The following is an 18,820-nucleotide window of genomic DNA, read 5'->3' as shown; positions in this document are numbered from 1 at the left end:
TTTTAACCTAGCTTTTTACGCCTGGATTTCTTTTACGCCTGGTTTCATTTTTACGCCTGGAATTATTTTTACGCCTGGTTTTATTTTACGCCTGGATTTATTTTTACGCCTGATTTCATCAAATTTACGCCTGGTTTTAAAGACCAGCTCATTTGCATAATTCGCCGTATTACGCCAGGTTTCCGCCTGGTTTTCTATCCAAAACCAACTGGTTTTTGGTGAAAAACCAGCTGGTTTCCTGCTCTGATTCCGCCTGGTTTACGCCTGGTTTACGTGTCTTAACCAGGCGGCTCTTTTCGTACAGGTTTGTGGGTCGTATACCTCAAATTTCTTTTCATTTTTGATCTTAGTAATATTAGGCTGGGCTGATCAGGGAAACACTAGAAGAACAAACAGTGGCCTTACCTGTTTGTAAGTGTCAAGGGATTTCTGGTCAGTGCGGAATGGTTGAATCCTGTGGAACTCATCAACTAGAATGGAAAGTCTTCCAATTTCGTCCTTTATTGTCATGGTAACCTGGGTGAATAAAAAACAGGGATGTCATCTACCTGGCAGCTGAAGGGCTGTAAAATTAAGTTTTGCTTCTGTGGCAGGGTGTTTTACCCCCTTTGATCCCTGCCACAGAAGCAAAACTTAATTTTACAGCAAAACTGGCTTTTTCAAATGCTATTTGAAACAAACAGGTGTGTCCACACTAACAACAAATAGAGTAATGTTCAACAAAGGCAACCAGTTAACTTTTTTATCAGTTTTTTTTCTTTCATGTTTTTTATCCCTGGAACCATAAGATCTGCAAAAGGTGCGGACAAATCAGATCCCTGATAAATTAATAGATAGCTGAAATACTTTTTTTTGTTTAAAGATATGTGGCAATTCAAAGAGAATTATGAGTTACGTAATTTTGATATTTTTCACTTTGAAAGCCATTTGATGCAGGAATACAAAACAAATACTTATGTTTTTCATAAAAAGATTTAAATATGACAAATACCTAGCAATTTCCACATAATTTTCTGTTCTGCTAAGTTTTCAAATTTTAGGTCTAAATTCCACCTCATAACCCTTTATCTGAATATGAACATTATGTTTTAACTTTGAGACCTGAGGGCGGTTTAGGTAAACAATTTCTGGTTTCTACATCATACGAAATGGATGTCTGAAGAACCAGGGATATCCCTAACCCTGATTTCTCAACCATAAAGGTCATAGGACCCCCACCTGGGTAACCCGGTGTATTTTTTTTATACTTATACTCAATACTTATTTCTCTTAACAGGAATTCCATATATGTTAACAGGTCAAAACCGCTTCTTTTCTTATCAATGGAAATTCCCTGTTGATTTTCTTTTTGATACAAACATTGTTGAATCTATGTGTTAATCAGATTAGTATATACTTTTTATTTAAGCTTGATTGTGATAAAAGCTTTTAGCTTATAAAATCACTCACGAGTCTGTTTCCTGGGCAGAAACCAGTATTGGTGTCCATTTTGAGAGGCCATGAGAAAGTACCCCTGGTGGGGATCAAATCCACAACCTCTTGGGTGAAGGCAGACACATTTACCACTAGACCACTTTAACACCTAAGGTGAGACTATCAATCAGACAACAACTGGCCGCGATAATTACCTGCTTTGATTGACAAAACACACTATTGAATCCCAGTCCACATGCATTTGTTTGTCCAGGGATATCATGTGACTAGTAAATCTCTCCATTGGTTAAACAGTTATTAAAATTTATATCGAAAAGTCTTTGCGTGTGTGACACTCTATTCACAATCAATACATTTATAAACATGTATAACAAACATTGATTTTGAATGATAAACCTTCAACTACTTTCTAAATAATGCATTTTTGGAAAATATCACTTTAATACTGAAAACACGATTGTTATCTTGTATCTGATAGCTAAAAATGCAAAAATATTTAATGATTGGTGAGAGCTAAAATATTTACTGTGATCTACTATTGTCTCATAAGGTAGAAGTACCTTTTTTTCTGCAACTTTATTTCAAATTAAACTCGGTTTCCTTCATAAAAAAAACATTGTTTTTCCCATTTATTCATCCTTTTTGGTGTATTCAAACATTTGTATAAATTGTGGTAAATAATTGAAGTTAAGATTGCATCTTGAAATATCTCAATTACCTTGTTCTCTACGTACTCCACCGTATTCTTAATCTTGTCCTTTATCTCCGTTGTCAGTAGAGTTAGTTGTGTTTTCATATAGTTTAGTTTATCGGCCTTTTCTCTCCTTTCATTAATGACTCTCTCACTGAAATATGTATATGTTGTATAAATAAGATATTGAAAATAATTGTTTGTTTCAGTGTAAAGTCGTAATGTATTTGATCAAATGCGCACCAAAATTCATATTTCATGAGTAGTGTAGCCTCCAGTGAAATATTCATATTTGGTGTTCACAAGGTGAAATACATCGCTATCTTACACTGAAACAAACAATTTTCTTTTTATTATATGCCTAAAATTGGAATTAAAATTCATTTTATTACATATTTTTAGAAAAATGTTACTATTTGAATGCGCATGTAACATCGTTGAAATTGTGTCCTAGCCCTGTTCGCACTGATGTTTTATTTGGAACTGAAGCATGCTTAAATTTCAAAACAGTGAAAAATATCATATATTTGATACTTTCAAACAAAAGCAAGCTAACAGGTTTCGAATGTATATTAGTTCAGTTTTTTTTAGCTATTTTTATAGACGCCTATCATTCCAATGTCAAATTGCTGTTGAAGTTATAGAATCCAATATTAAATGGTTTAAACAGTTAAATGTTGAGCATGTTCAACTTAACATAATTATTTATCAAAATTTCAAAACCTGGTAAAAGTTGATGCAAATATTTCCAATTCCATACCGAAAAAAACACCTGTAAACCCTCATATTTGATCGTTGTAACATACTATTGTTCCTGTGAAGTCCTGAGCATTTTCTCCATCAAAGAGCGCAACTCTGTTGTTATGTTTTTCCCTCGATTTGTGTGCTGCTCAAACTTTGTTTTTACAGCGGTCTTTGATATACATTCCTAAAATACAGATATTTGATTACAAGAGTTGGTATGTCAGGGATTATTCTTATGCACGCTTTTTAAATATCTCAGTTGTAATCTTCCAAGCAAACATTTCCAGAACAACCAACAGTTCTTAGTTGAAGTTCAAATTCATTTCAGTATTTTGTCATTATCCATCTTGTGTTCATCTAATAAAACAATGGAAACTACAGTTTAAAGACTTTGTTCAAGTTAACAATGTTGTTAACGTCATGGTTGTTAACTGTCAAATTGTTTCTGCTTCGGACGTTCAATGGATACACTTTATATGACCTGATCAATTTCTAACAAGATTTGAGAGACAACCATTTCAGCTGTACTTGTTCATATTTCAATTAAAAAAATATGTGAGCACAACATCAAATATTTAACGTCTAAAAGTGAACAAAAGTTTATCGCGTTGTTAACTTAAACAAAGTTCTGAACTATCGGCCCAATGTGTCTTTGAAGGTGTCAATATCCTTGTAAAACCTATACACATGCTTTTTTTACTGTAGGGAGTTGACCATTTTGAGCCTAAAATGCTTAATAGTTACCTCAAAGACACGTTCAAATTTGGCGAAAGTGATCTGTCTCTCCAGGTAGCCTTTTTGATGAATATCAGCTGAAACAATTGTTGACAGAAAATTATAAAGGATCAATTGACATTTGTGTTCATTAATTCTATGGACAGTCTTAGCAAAATCCACAAGCCCAAAGGCCGGACTTTGTTAAATATGCATGATGGCAATGTGTTTTTTCGGCAATGTGCTGTATAAAACTGTACGGTTCTCCAGATTATCCTTCTGGCTTATATATTTGATCAATCATTAGTTACCACAGGCACAAAAGTCCATAAACTGCAAAAGTCTGAGACACAAGCTTACAAACTTGTAATGTGCATTTATAGAAAATTGTAAATCTATAACAACAGAAGGGACAATCAGAATCTGCAGTATGTATATAAACTTTGTAATATATCCTTTACAAAATGGAATTTTAAGTGAGAACTGATACAAAATAATGATGTTATTAGCAATGTCATACATCAGTATGTAAGATTCAATGCATTGTACACAACGATATCAGTTTTATGTTTGTTTTAAACAATTTTCTTTTTTAATTGCAATTGCATCATATGGTGTCTAGTATATTTATTAAAAAGCAGACAGAACCCTTTTACATTAAACCCTCAATATTCATCCTCAAATTATAAATGTATCTGTACTTACTCGGCATAGGTATTCGTTGTTTTTTCAGTCTCGAATCGAGTGCCTCCCGTGACGATACGAAGAACACTCGTTCCTCCCCTTCTTGTTTATCCATCACATTCAGCTCTGAACAAAGGAACTGTAGGTTTCTCTCAAGATGTTGCTGCTTCACCTGCAGAACAAAATAATGGTACCGTAAATCACCGTGTATAGGTCGCTAGCATAGATAGGACGCAGGCAAAAAAATATGCTAAAAATCGGGAGAAAAAACTTCATACCACCAATACCATAGATAGAACACAATGAAAAAACGTCAAAATCGGCAGCCACCATATTTGTTTTGACAAATTTTAGTGAATGGTGAAAATGGCAAAGGTAATAATATAGTTATAGAAATACTTCACTTAGAAGCTTCAACTGATCGAATGACCTTTTATGTTTTATTCATCAGTGTATATATACATACCATAATGACAAACAGATACACATGTAAAATCTACAGAAAATGATCAGAACAAAAGATATATATATATATATCTTAAAAAGTTATTTTCCAGACCTTTAAATAGCAAAAGTACACAGTTAGTGACAATACATTTTTACTGCTTACAAAAAAATTGAATTTTGAAGCTTCATTTTATCCAATGACCGTTTTAATGTAAAAATAAGCCTTTTACCCAAAATGATAACATTGAATTACTGATCAACGACATATGAAGAAGATTTGAAAATAAATCACTTTGTCTGAAGGATGAAGTTAACATTCCTAAAAAAGGGAATAAATAACACAAAAGCTTTGCAAAGAAAAACAAATACCTCATCGACATCATCTTCGAATGCAGAGATGTCCCAACGGTTCTGGAGGATAAAGATGTTGGGCTTTGACAGGCGGGCACTCACTTTGTGGAAGAAATTTTTCTCCTGAAAATATACAGAACATTTTCACATAATACACAAGTAGGTTTTAGTTCCCCGTTGTTGTTACACAGCATTTATTACCTTGAATGAGGAACAAACGCGTCGCAGAGTAAACACCAATGCTTGTTTCCCGTTATTTCAGTGGAACAAGGGAAATAACTGAAAACAATCAAGCCAGAGTTATCAACCTTGCTATACATGTGCGTATATTTCATGGCAACATGTTTACCAAGTTTTATTTGAATATTTTAAATATAGTTTGAGTTACAGCCAAGGTTTTAGTTTTGGCATGCTGAAGCGTTTGACTGACAACAATACCATGGCTATAACAAAACTGGGACTTTTATCTTATAAACACAGACGAGCTAAAAATCTGAACACAATATATGAAAAACTGATTTCTATCTCATTTTCCACCATACACAAGTGTATAATTTATTTTCAGGTATCTGGATTTTTTTTGTGTGTTTACGGCAATTTTTAAAATGACACTCTTATTCAAAATCAATACATACACATGTAAAACAAACATAACTTTTGAGTGATACATCCTCAACTACTTACTAAATAATGCATTTATGGAAAATATAAAGTACTATTAACATCATTATAACCATGTATTTAATAGCTGAACACGTAAAAATATTAAATGATCGGTGAATGCTAAAATATTTTCTGCGATCTACTATGGTCTTATAAGGTAGCAATACCGTATTATCTGCACATTTCTTTTAAATTAAACTCGGTATCCTTCATAAACATCATTGTTTTCGACATTGGTTCATTCTTTGTGGTGTATTCAAACAATTGTATTAAATGTGTTAAAACTTATTTGGGAGTAATAGTGTTTCTTTAAGCTTTTGCATGACAATGCCAAAGACATCATTTCTTTGACGTAAAATACCTAAAAATACCTACAGTCTGCAAAAGTGTAGATTCAGCATTGGAGACGAGCACAAACACATCAGCATCCAGACAGATTTTGTCAATCCACCGGTCCAGATCTGGCGTCATATCTATACCCGGACTGAAAATGAAAGCGAATATGATATTATATCATGTGATTAATGAAACAATGACAAACATTCAGCAACTAAACAGAACTTGTCCATCGACAGGTCCAGATCAGGGGTTACATCTATACCCGGACTGAAAATAAAAGCGAATAAGATATTACATCATTTGATTAAAGATACAATGACAAACACTTCAGCATCTAAACAGAACTTGTCGATCCACAAGTCTAGACCTGGGGTCACATCTATACCTGGACTGAAAATAAATCCAAACATAGCATTTAGTCACTAGCATATACCCAGACTATCAATTGATTTATGACACAATGATAAACACATCTGTATTCAGACAGAACTTGTCGATCCACAGGTCCAGATCTGGGGTCACTTCTATACATGGACTGAAAATAAAAGCGAATACGATATTATATCATTTGATTAAAGATACAATGAAAAACACATCAACATCCAGACAGAACTTGTCGATCCACAGGTCAAGATCTGGGGTCACATCTATACCCAAACTGAATGAAAGTAAAGTGGGGTACTCATCATTAAACTCATACCATATACTATAAGCTTAAACTATACTTAAGAGTATTTTATTCTTTTTTTCTTAGATGAACAATAGGCATTACTGAACTATTATATTTGCAAGATTTGTCACAAGTAACGTATACAAAGTTTTATTTGAATATCTTAAATAGTGTTCGATTTATAGAATCTTTATTTAAAATCAAACATTAGCTCAATGAGCTCTTTTCCAACATGAGTTATTTTACGTTAATTTTAGGTAAATGTTTTTGCATGATACGGAAGCTGTCGCTGGCACTTACGGCACCAAGACTATTATAATACCTCAACTTTTGTTCACAACACATACCTGTCAACTAGCACCACTTCCTCTCTAAGCAGTCGACACTTGGACTTGGGCCAGAGGATGCGGATTAATGAGTTCTCCTTCAACTTCACATTGCTTAGAGCACTGGCAAGCTGCTTGATTGACTGGAAAAAGGAGAAAATATGTTTATATATATATATATATATATATATATATATATATATATATATATATAAATGTTAAGATATGACAGGTTTTTTTAAACATTGATGAACAATTTTCGGTTAAGAATCCAGCTTACCTAAACACTCTTGGGTTTCAAATCCAGCTTACCTGAGCACTCTTGGTTTTAGTATCCAGCTTACCTGAACACTCATGGGCTTAGTATCCACCTTACCTGAACACTCTTAGGTTTAGAATCCAGCTTACCTGAACACTCTTGGGTTTAGTATCCAGCTTACATGAACACTCTTGGGTTTAGTATCCAGCTTACCTGAACACTCTTGGGTTCAGTATCCTGTTTAGTATCCAGCTTACCTAAACACTCTTGGGTTTTGTATCCGGTTTAGTATCCAGCTTAACAAAACACTCATGGGGTTAGTATCCAGCTTATCTGAACACTCTTGGGTTTAGTATCCAGCTTACCTGAACACTCTTGTGTTTAGTATCCAGCTTACCTGAACACTCTTGGGTTTAGTATCCAGCTTACCTGAACACTCTTGGGTTTAGCATACAGCTTACCTGAACACCCTATGGTTTATAATCCAGCTTACTTGAACACTCATGGGTTTAGAATCCAGCTTACCTGAACACCCTTGGGTTTATAATCCAGCTTACCTGAACACTTTTGGGGTTATAATCCAGCTTACCTGAACACTCGTGGGTTTAGTATCCAGCTTACCTGAACTCTTGGGTTTAGTATTCAGCTTACCTGAACACTCTTGGGTTTAGTATCCAGCTTACCTGAACACTCTTGGGTTTAGTATCCAGCTCACCTGAACACTCTTGGGTTTAGTATCCAGCTTACCTGAACACTCTAGTGTTGGGTTTCCAGCCTGAACATTCCTGTATTTAGTATCCAGCTTACCTGAACTGAACACTCTTAGGTTAAGATTCCAGCTTAATTGGACACTATTTCATTCATTTCCTAGCTTACTGGGACACTTCAATTAATTTTCAAACGTTCCTGGATACTCTTGGGTTGAACATCCAGCTTATCTAAATACTCTTAGGTTTAGTCTCCAGTTTACCTGAAGACTCTTGCGGTTTTCTGGTTCCTCCTCTGTAAGCAGGTAACCTTCTGTTGAGTCTGACCCCTCCACTTGTAGAAAACAGTTTGTCGTATGTCCGATACCGGTTGGCAGGATTTTTTCTCCTAACATAGCATTGATGGTTGTACTCTTGCCATTTGATGTTCTGGTAATTAGAAAAGAACATTTGAAGTTATGCCTAACAAAATATAGGTTTGATTCCGGTTCCAGCCGGTAATAAGTATTAAAGGGTCGATAGTTAGGGCTGATTTATTTTTGCATTGATAACAGTACTGACACATTCAAATTTATCTTATTGTTCTTATTTCAGGTGAGAATAAAAATTTGCGTTTGGTTTATAAACTGCACATCTCTTTGGGAAAATTTTGAACCACCAAATTGTCAACATTCTACTTTTTCATGTTCAAAAACATTTTTTTGGAAAAAAAAAATTCATGTTTTGGGAAAGGACTTTCATAAGGTGTTTACCATCTTCCAGTCCAATTCTATATAGTGATATTGTCTATATGACCTTTCATACTTTGTATGTTTCTTTCAATAATAAAATATGTTTAAACGAAAACAAAATTGGTTGGCAGTAAACAAAACAGTTGGTCAGGTTATCTGAAACAAAACTATTATATATAATTTTGCCAGTTGGCCTTCACGATAAACATCTGGGGCCGTATTCATAAAGCATCTTAAGTCATTTCCTAACTTAAGTTCATTTCTTAACATTTTCATAGTCAAAATGAAATGTATAAGTGTTTTTAACATTTAAGTTTTTTTCTTTTTGAAATTCTTTAAAACATATATTCATGTGACTACAGAGATACCGAAATTAGGAGACTTAAGTTAGGAAATGACTTAAGTTAGGAAATGACTTAAGTTAGGAAATGACTTAAGTTAGGAAAGTGACTTAAGTTAGGAAAGTGACTTAAGTTAGGAAAGTGACTTAAGTTAGGAAATGACTTAAGTTAGGAAAGTGACTTAAGTTAGGAAATGACTTAAGTTAGGAAATGACTTAAGTTAGGAAAGCGACTTAAGTTAGGAAATGACTTAAGTTAGGAAAGTGACTTAAGTTAGGAAAGTGACTTAAGTTAGGAAATGACTTAAGTTAGGAAAGTGACTTAAGTTAGGAAAGTGACTTAAGTTAGGAAAGTGACTTAAGTTAGGAAAGTGACTTAAGTTAGGAAAGTGACTTAAGTTAGGAAAGTGACTTAAGTTAGAAAAGTGACTTAAGTTAGGAAATGACTTAAGTTAGGAAATGACTTAAGTTAGGAAATGACTTAAGTTAGGAAAGTGACTTAAGTTAGGAAAGTGACTTAAGTTAGGAAATGACTTAAGTTAAGAAAGTGACTTAAGTTAGGAAATGACTTAAGAAGTTTCATGAATACCGCCACAGATTGTTATTGCACATTAACAAGTCATATTCCTTACTAGTATACTCAAGTTCCAAATAAGGGTTTGGATCACAGGGTATGTTACCCCCAGATCATCATACCTTAATCAATTTGCTTACACCTATATACAATCTGATCGATAAGAAAGATGTTTTGACTAAAAACATCAGGGATTTCAAAATGACACAGTAAAGACATGGTAAATGCCCTGCAACTAGTGTTGGCCCAAATGGCCACTAACTCTGCTGCCCTTTTAAACCTGCAGTGGAAGATCCACTAAATGTCCGCTGACTTTCAGCAAGTATCCAGCTATTTTTAAACAAAATTAAACCCCTGTACATGTAGTTTGTGAATGAAATATTTTAATTAAAACCAATTAATCAAGGAACAAGCACCAACCTTCCAAAGAAGACAACCTTCATGCAGTCCCGGGCCAGCACCACCATAATTCCACAGACATTCTCCCGGTATTCCTTCACCTGGTCTTGATAAGAAACCACTTCCAGGTAACCGCCTGTGGCAATACCTGTAATCATGGACGGTTTAAGGTAATCGACCCACAAATAGGCTAACAAGGTATTCAACCAACACATAAGCTAACAAGGTATTCAACCCATAAATAGGCTAACAAGGTATTCAACCCACAAATAAACTTACGAGGTATTCAATAAACACATAAGCTAACAAGGTATTCAACCCACAAATAAGCTAACAAGGTATTTAACCCACAAATAAACTAACAAGGTATTCAACCCACACATAAGTAAACAAGGTATTCAACCCACACATAAGCTAACAAGGTATTAAATCCATAAATAGGCTAACAAGGTACTCAACCCACAAATAAACTTACGAGGTATTCAATAAACACATAAGCTAACAAGGTATTCAACTCACAAATAAACTAACAAGGTATTCAACCCACAAATAAGCTAACAAGGTATTCAACCCACAAATAAACTAACAAGGTATTCAACCCACACATAAGCTAACAAGGTATTTAACCCATAAATAGGCTAACAAGGTATTCAACCCACACATAAGCTAACAAGGTATTCAACCCACAAATAAGCTAACAAGGTATTCAACCCACACATAAGCTAACAAGGTATTCAACCCACACATAAGCTAACAAGGTATTCAACCCACACATAAGCTAACAAGGTATTCAACCCACACATAAGCTAACAAGGTATTCAACCCACACATAAACTAACAAGGTATTCAACCCACACATAAGCTAACAAAGGTATTCAACCCACACATAAGCTAACAAGGTATTCAACCCACAAATAGACTAACAAGGTATTCAACCCATAAATAGACTAACAAGGTATTCAACCCACACATAAACTTACGAGGTATTCAACAAACACATAAGCTAACAAGGTATTCAACCCACAAATAAACTTACGAGGTATTTAACCAAAACATAAGCTAACAAGGTATTCAACCCATAAATAAACTTACGAGGTCTTCAACAAACACATAAGCTAACAAGGTATTCAACCCACACATAAGCTAACAAGGTTTTCAACCCACACATAAGCTAACAAGGTATTCAACCCACACATAAACTAACAAGGTATTCAACCGACACATAAGCTAACAAGGTATTCAACCCACACATAAGCTAACAAGGTATTCAACCGACACATAAGCTAACAAGGTATTCAACCCACACATAAGCTAACAAGGTATTCAACCCACACATAAGCTAACAAGGTATTCAACCCACACATAAACTAACAAGGTATTCAACCCACAAATAGACTAACAAGGTATTCAACCCATAAATAGGCTAACAAGGTATAGATAAATAAACTTACGAGGTATTCAACAAACACATAAGCTAACAAGGTATTCAACCAATGCATACTGTAAGCTAACAAGGTATTTAACCCACAAATAAGCTTAAGAGGTATTCAACAAACACATAAGGTACGGTAACAAGGTATTCAACAAACACATAAGCTAACAATTTCATAATTCCGTTAACCATACTTTAAAATTGGATGCCCAGTGACCCTACGTATCATTTAAATTGGTCTTGTTTGCTGAATAATAATGTGAATTAAACATCCCAAAATTCATTGCAGAAGAAAGGTTTTAAAGACTGATAATTGTTGTTTCCATTCATTCTGAATGGACCACTTAAAATTGAAACTGCCCGTTGTTATCAAAAATGGATAGACACTTAACTGCATCTTTAAAATTTCTTTCCCTGTTTTACTGTGCTATCAATATAGTGTCATTTCTCAACCTAAAATGGGCAAAAATGTGCCTCCTTCACAACTCCAAAATGTCTACTACACAAAAGTGGTGGAAAAATTAACAATTCTAAAACTTATTATATTAAATACATGTTTTCTTCATCATTTTATTCAGCGTACTGTTTTGAATTGATTATTTTTTCATACTGGTATATATCAGCATCAGTATATTAGTCTTCAATACCTGTTTTAAAAACTTTACATTATTACAAATTAGTATGACTGTCACTATTTTCACAATCTAAAGGGCCCTGGGGCGGTATTCATAACATATCATAAGTCATTTCTTAAATCAAGTCTATTTCCTTATATATATATTCTTACTCCAATTAAAAGAAAAGAACTAGTGATTTTTTACATAAAGTATATATTTTCAATCATATCAATGAAAATAAGGTTTTTCAGATATTATCAAGCAATTATATCATGATAAGTGTGGCACTTAACTGAAGAAAATGACTTAAGTTAGGAAATGACTCAATAAGATGTTTTATGAATACCAACCCAGACCCTATTCAATTAAAGGTAAGAAAAAAACACTGCAATTATTTGTGTCCTACTCACCTTCCACAAAATTATCTGCCTCATTAATAAAAGCAAGGACATCTCTGAAGATGTCATTTATTGCCTTCTTAGCCTGCCCGAACCTCTTAAGAGGTGAATTTGGTGACATGCGCCCATTTCCATTACGTCCATGACCTATACTGCGGTGGCCGACACCAGCATCTCCAGAACCTATTAAATCAGGGTCTAAAAATGATATGTTTCAAGCACTGCAAACTTTTTCATAAAGACAAAGCATTATTATTAATTCAAGCAAGAAAGATATGAAACAATAAGATGTCAAGTGTTGTGCGTTTTAATAAATTGGTGAGCTGTAATGAGTTATTAATAACTATTATTATTATAACATAAATTTAAACTCATAAAATATGTCTGGAATAGGAAATCACTTTCACCTGGACACAGTCAACAATGGCCAAAGTAACATGTGTGATTGATACTTCGGAGGAAGCAAGACTCTCCTTTGCTCATTAGGCTTAGAGCAAGTTTAAGATGCTATTTGAAACTCAACACATTCGTGTCCTGATTCTAGACACTGGTCATTTTAGTAGTCTATAGAATAGAACACATTTTCTATACAAAAAAAACAACACATTTTACTGAAAAAATTATCTAAGCATGCAGTTCATTTTTTTATCAATCTCGCAAAATACCCAAAAATTTAATTTGACAGTTTCCCACTAGTTATTTATGGCCCTTATAGTAAATATTGTTCCAATTTTGTGCCAATATTTGTGCCAAATTTCTCCAGGCTGTCCTGCTTATCATGGAAAAAGTCTAACCAAAATAAGACAAGAACTAACCAAAGGTAGAAGCATCTTCTTTTGCAAAATGCTGCAACATAAATCCAGTTACGTGATTCTTTTTTACAATGACTCAAGAATACAGCTCAGATTCTATACTTGATATAATTTTAGAATATACGTATTTATATTTGCGTTTATTTCAAATTCCCTTTTGAAATGGCCCCAATACCTTACTGCTCAGAAACAGCACTGACACTGCTTTTTATCCTGATAGCCAGTTTAACTGTATGAATGCTGTAACATCAAAATACTTAAATAGCTACCAATCAGAATATGAAAAGCTATTATCGTCATGATAATCACAACAAAGAGAAAGTAGGAAGAAACTCCACATTCCAGAGATTTGATCACGGGTTTACGCAGCTCAATTTCACCCCAAGAATTCAGTTGTCGAAATAAGCAGAAGCCCACAAGCCCTTCACTGGTTAAATGTTTTCCAGGCTTGCTCAAATTCTTGATTTTATTTAGCAGGGCTTCTCCAAAAATGTAATGCCAAGCAAAAATCAAATCAAATTGTAATCCTCAGTCAGTATGACATAACAGCATATGAATAGCTAATGTTTCTCTGTTATGTCATACCGACTGAGGATTACAATATATCAAAATATTGCCAGTTTAATACACTGCAGGGTTATAGCTAATGACTCCCATGTCCTTTTTTGGGAGCACCCTTGTTCCCTCTTGGATGTGCACCTTTTTCAGTACAAAATACTTCTGATAACCAAATATTTGTTTGTTTTTTTATGATTAAAACTTACTATATATATATTATATATAATTATATGAATTGTGAACACATACAAAGATTATATATTAAGCAGTTGAAAATTACATCAATAAAAAAACAATTTCTAAAATATTTCGTAAAATATGTAATGTTCATATACTTCACAGCCCGATACAACTAAACATGACATTGTCCTTCATTGCCAATATCGGAAATGACAGAACTGAGAAGTGAAACTGAAAGTAGACAACTGGGTGAAATAACCAAGTATTTGTTTATTACGGGCTCTTAACCAAGCGAAGCTCGGTAGAGCCCTATTACGGTCACACATAGCACTACTTTCGTTGCACATACTTTGAGCCTGAAAAAAAGACGTAAAGGTGCATTCGGAACTCCTCGGCCATTTTTTTCAAAAACAACCTCGGATGTATTTGGACGGTTTACATACTCAAAAAGAGGTACGTTTAAGTCCGCTGCAAGTAGATCGCGTAGTAATTTTATATAACAGTTAAACTTTATGGCTTTACTCTTGGAAATCTTAATTATGTTTGCAATAATACACTTCACTGGTAATCAATTTAAACTTAGATCAATTAATACAACTCTAAAACACTAAATTTAATTAGCGATATAATTTAAAAAAATAGGAACTACTTCAACTGATATACCGGCATACATCCGAGGTTATTTTTGAAAAAAATGGCCGAGGAGTTCCGAATGGTTAAGGTGATGGAACCAATATTTTTCTGTTCATAAACTATATTGAGCGCGTGCATGCCGGACACCAACGTCATCAGAGCGTGACGACACGGAAGAGAACTAAATGAAATTTAAACTATGCGATGTGGCGAAATAGCGCCCCACTAGTTATTAAAATAATCCAAAATATGCTTATAAACAATTACTATGAATACTTTTGGTAAACTCAAAAAGACAAATAAAACATATTTCTATATATTGTCTGAGATATATACTTTGTTTTCACTTGATTATTAAAGATATTCATACGCATTGTTTACCATTCTATACGAAAGTCACACTTGAGTCTTGACAGTTAGTAGTTGTCATTTTAGGCTTTACAATATCGATACTATTTAGATGTTTGACAGTTGTTGATCGGATAGAAATTGCAAAGAATTAATTCCTGTTGGATTACCGATTAAAAATATTTAATATTTAAAAATATACGACCAAAAGTGGATTATTTGTTTATTATATGTATCATAGAGTACACAGTGACAAACACATTTTTATAATTCTCAGACCAAGAGATCACCCAAGGGACCGAATCGCCCCAATCAAATAGCTCGACTGGCCACAACTGCATTCCAAATACCAGGTAACTGAAATGCAACACCACTTTTTTGTGACAGATGTTATTAAATTAAGAAGTTGGAAGGGGAGGGTGCGGGGTTTCCCCTCCTGCCAAAAAACCCATGGCGGAGCACAAGATTATGACTTAAAAGGTAAATGGACGGTTGCAGTCCAACACCATGGCTTTGTGAGCTGTTGTGACTGTAAAGATGAATGGGAACCAGTCACGTTATTCATTTTTGATAACCAGTCTAATAGAAGCTGATGTAGGCAACCAGCTAGCAGGAAACAGACAGACTTTGACTGACCACGACTGAGACCTGACGGACTTATTATTACTTCTGACGATCACCTTATATCCATCATCATCCTAGACGTAGATGATTCGACGCTAGTGCTCATCTTTATCAGGTATGTTGTATGGTTATAAGTTATTATGTCGGGATCACAATAATGGCGCTGCGACTTAAACTGGTACATTTTACCTGCGTTTAAATTGTTCAAAAAGTCTCAATTTTGTGGTTGGCAGCCATCTTGAAAAGTTGTGTTTCAAGATTTTCAAATCACCATATTGCAATTATTTCTCAATGACATGTTGAGAATGCATTAGATTTATGTTATATTTATGAATTGCAATTGATTTGGACCAACTTTTGATATTTTGGTCAGTTATTTCAGGATTTAATATTCTGGTACTTTCACTTTGAAATATCGGAACAGGCTTCCGTTGTATTTTCAAATTGTAATATTGCAATAACTGTTCAGTGTAATGTTGAAAATACATCGGATTAATAAATTGTGTATAACATGCAATTGAAATAGACCAATTGTTGGCCTTTTTATATCATAATTTATAATTTGATATTTGGAAATTTGCCGCGAGATTTTCCGTTGAATATTTCTATTTCATCTATTTGGGTTGCACTATAAATGGTTTTCTAACATATTTTTGATGCATATCTTGTAGAATTAGTGCGTATTTCATGCATATTACATTCCAACGTTAACCGGAAGTGACGTTTCATTGACCGGAAGTGGCGTGTTCATCGCCATAAGTTGGGGAATATTCAGCTCTCCTATACCAGAGGGCGCCAGTTGCTGACTTTTGACGGTGAAGTAAGTTAAAGTTTAAACTAAACATCACATCCAAATTTTTGGATATTGGATGTCTGACAAATAACAAACAATTGTCAGTGAATACTACTCGGTGCTTTAAGAATCCAATGGATATAACTATAGCTACCCAATACTACTCGGTGTCAAATAAAATAACTGTCACTAAATACTACTCGGTGTCAAAAAGGATTCAAGTTGGGACTTAATCATTGTCAATAACTACTTATCTGTGTAAACAAAACAACACGTGTCCAATACAATTATTGTTTAAGTAAAATTCCAGTGTTGGAATAGATATTCTAAATTATTGATAATTTTATATAATTATAATTTTAAAATATTGAATTACCAATTACTTGGTCATTGCATTGTGTAAACTGGGGAGAAAGACATTTGCATTGTGCTTGTTATATCTACCAATTATTTGGTAATTATGACTGTTTGAGAAGAAACATAACAGTCTAGCAGTACAAGAATATTTTAAAGGAGAAGTGGATTGTTCCTAAGTTCTTAGAAACACGTAGGTATTTTGAAATTGTGACATAACTATAATAGATATTTTGAGATCAACTGAATTATATTGTATTAATTGAGAAAATAAAACTATAAAAAAAGTGTTCAGTTGTGCAATCCATTAATTATTTCCAAAATATTGGAACTGAATTAATAAAAAATTACTGAGGTATTGATCTTCTTCTGGGAATAAAAACTTATTCCAAGAAGATTTGATTCTTAAAATCAGCATCTGATTTAAGTTTGTTAAACCGGTACAAGTTTATAGTTAACATAAATTCCAATACAATTTAGAAAGGAAAATAAGTAAAATGGCAGAAAGCATAGAAAAAGTTGACTTAAATAATGCGGATTCGGATGAATTGCGTATGTTGTCAGGCATTGGCCCAAAAATAACATTAAAGAAATTAGCAATAAGGGGGAAATGCGGAGTGGTAACAAAAGATGACATTAAGGCAATATCTGGTTTGAGGGTAACCCAAGAATTTTGGGATAAAGTGTATTTTGGAGAGACAGGAAAGGGCTTGTGTAGTCAAGCAATAGAGAGTGATGAGGAGGAAGAGGTAGAGGAAAATTCAGGGGAGGGTGCTTTGCAAGCGCAACGCATAGCGATGGAGAGAATTACCAATGCTATTGGTACCGCAAATTTACAGGGCCCTCCAGAGCAAAGTAGGGTTATTGAAAAAGATAATACAGATACCTTCCCAAAGGCTCAATTAAATGAACATACAGGAAATATGGGGGCCACATTACCTCTGGCATTTGAAACATATTCCATGACAAACCAAAATTTGTTACCACCAATGCAACTACCGAACCAATCCCATATGTCAATGCAGCCACCTAATACATATCAATCTCAGCCACCAATGCAAACATCGAATCCCTATCAATCTCATCCACCAATGCAACCAACCCTTCCGTATCAAATGGGTGCATTCCCAACATGCAACCACCTTGGATGTATCAACACCCTATGCACCCATACATGATGCACCCCCAATTGCAACAGGGTGTGGGAATGAACGGCATGTTTCCAGGTTATATGGGGTACCAACCAGGGTATCAAGGTATACCACATACCTGTTTTGATAGGGAGGGTTTGAAAAACGAGCAAATTACTCCTACTCATACTCCAAGTAACTTTCAGGGAAGGGGGTTACCATTTGGAGAAATGGCAAATAAATATCCAAACCCGATTCCAGGTAGGTTCAAAGAGGATAATGGGGGAAGTGTTCCAAAATTTACTCTTGGACGGGAGTTGTCCCAATTTGATGATTTTGGGGGGGCTAGGGGCGAAACAAAAAGGGCCCGGTGCCACAAAGACTATTTTCAGGGAGGAGGAGGTAGAGAAAAAATCTCTCGGGCGGGAGTCCCAGTTTGATGATTTGGGTGGGTATGGATTTAGACAAAGGGGACCTAGAACCACAAAAAGAAAGGAAGAAAGTGATAAGGGGTTCCAACATTTGCCCAAGAACATATCCTTTGATGGAAATAGCAGTTGGCAAGCATTTTATACAAACTTTAAGAATGGTGAATTACCATTTCAGATGATGGTAGATAAATTATCAAGTAGGTTCGATTATAAAGAATTAACTGACACAGCTATGGTAACTTTCTCTAGTGCAGAACAGGTGGAAGAAGAACCATTAGATGATAGTGATTGGGCGGATAGAGTCCTGAAACTGGCGGGTATGGCATTTCGATAACTTCCCGAGCAATACATGACAAAATAGTCCATACTGCGTTTTTGTTTAGGCACCCAAAATCAAATATCTGGTGAAAGCGTAATAAGAGATAGGCCAGTGACTA

General features: G+C 34.6%; 1 protein-coding gene across 6 annotated transcripts in view; it reads right to left on the bottom strand.

The window, feature by feature from the left end:
- Nucleotides 1–18,820, bottom strand: part of LOC128202698 (mitofusin-1-like) — a 90,909-nt gene that overhangs the window by 17,522 nt on the left and 54,567 nt on the right. For 3 of the 6 annotated variants that reach the window (XM_052903765.1, XM_052903763.1, XM_052903764.1), the window contains 11 exons: nucleotides 12,533–12,703; nucleotides 10,095–10,221; nucleotides 8,293–8,458; nucleotides 7,085–7,206; nucleotides 6,104–6,212; nucleotides 5,084–5,188; nucleotides 4,289–4,439; nucleotides 3,614–3,681; nucleotides 2,932–3,053; nucleotides 2,153–2,279; nucleotides 406–516 (listed from right to left, as the gene is read on the bottom strand). In XM_052903765.1, coding sequence (XP_052759725.1) covers nucleotides 406–516; nucleotides 2,153–2,279; nucleotides 2,932–3,053; nucleotides 3,614–3,681; nucleotides 4,289–4,439; nucleotides 5,084–5,188; nucleotides 6,104–6,212; nucleotides 7,085–7,206; nucleotides 8,293–8,458; nucleotides 10,095–10,221; nucleotides 12,533–12,703 — 1,379 coding nt within the window. Of the gene's footprint in view, nucleotides 1–405; nucleotides 517–2,152; nucleotides 2,280–2,931; nucleotides 3,054–3,613; nucleotides 3,682–4,288; nucleotides 4,440–5,083; nucleotides 5,189–6,103; nucleotides 6,213–7,084; nucleotides 7,207–8,292; nucleotides 8,459–10,094; nucleotides 10,222–12,532; nucleotides 12,719–18,820 lie in introns of all 6 variants that reach the window. The other 3 variants (XM_052903766.1, XM_052903760.1, XM_052903761.1) reach the window with 1 other exon arrangement.

This window comes from Mya arenaria, chromosome 9, assembly GCF_026914265.1.
Source record: "Mya arenaria isolate MELC-2E11 chromosome 9, ASM2691426v1".
In the NCBI taxonomy this organism is placed as follows: Eukaryota; Metazoa; Mollusca; class Bivalvia; order Myida; family Myidae; genus Mya; species Mya arenaria.
The sequence above is the reverse complement of the archived record's forward strand: the minus strand, read 5'-3'. Positions and strand labels throughout refer to the sequence as shown.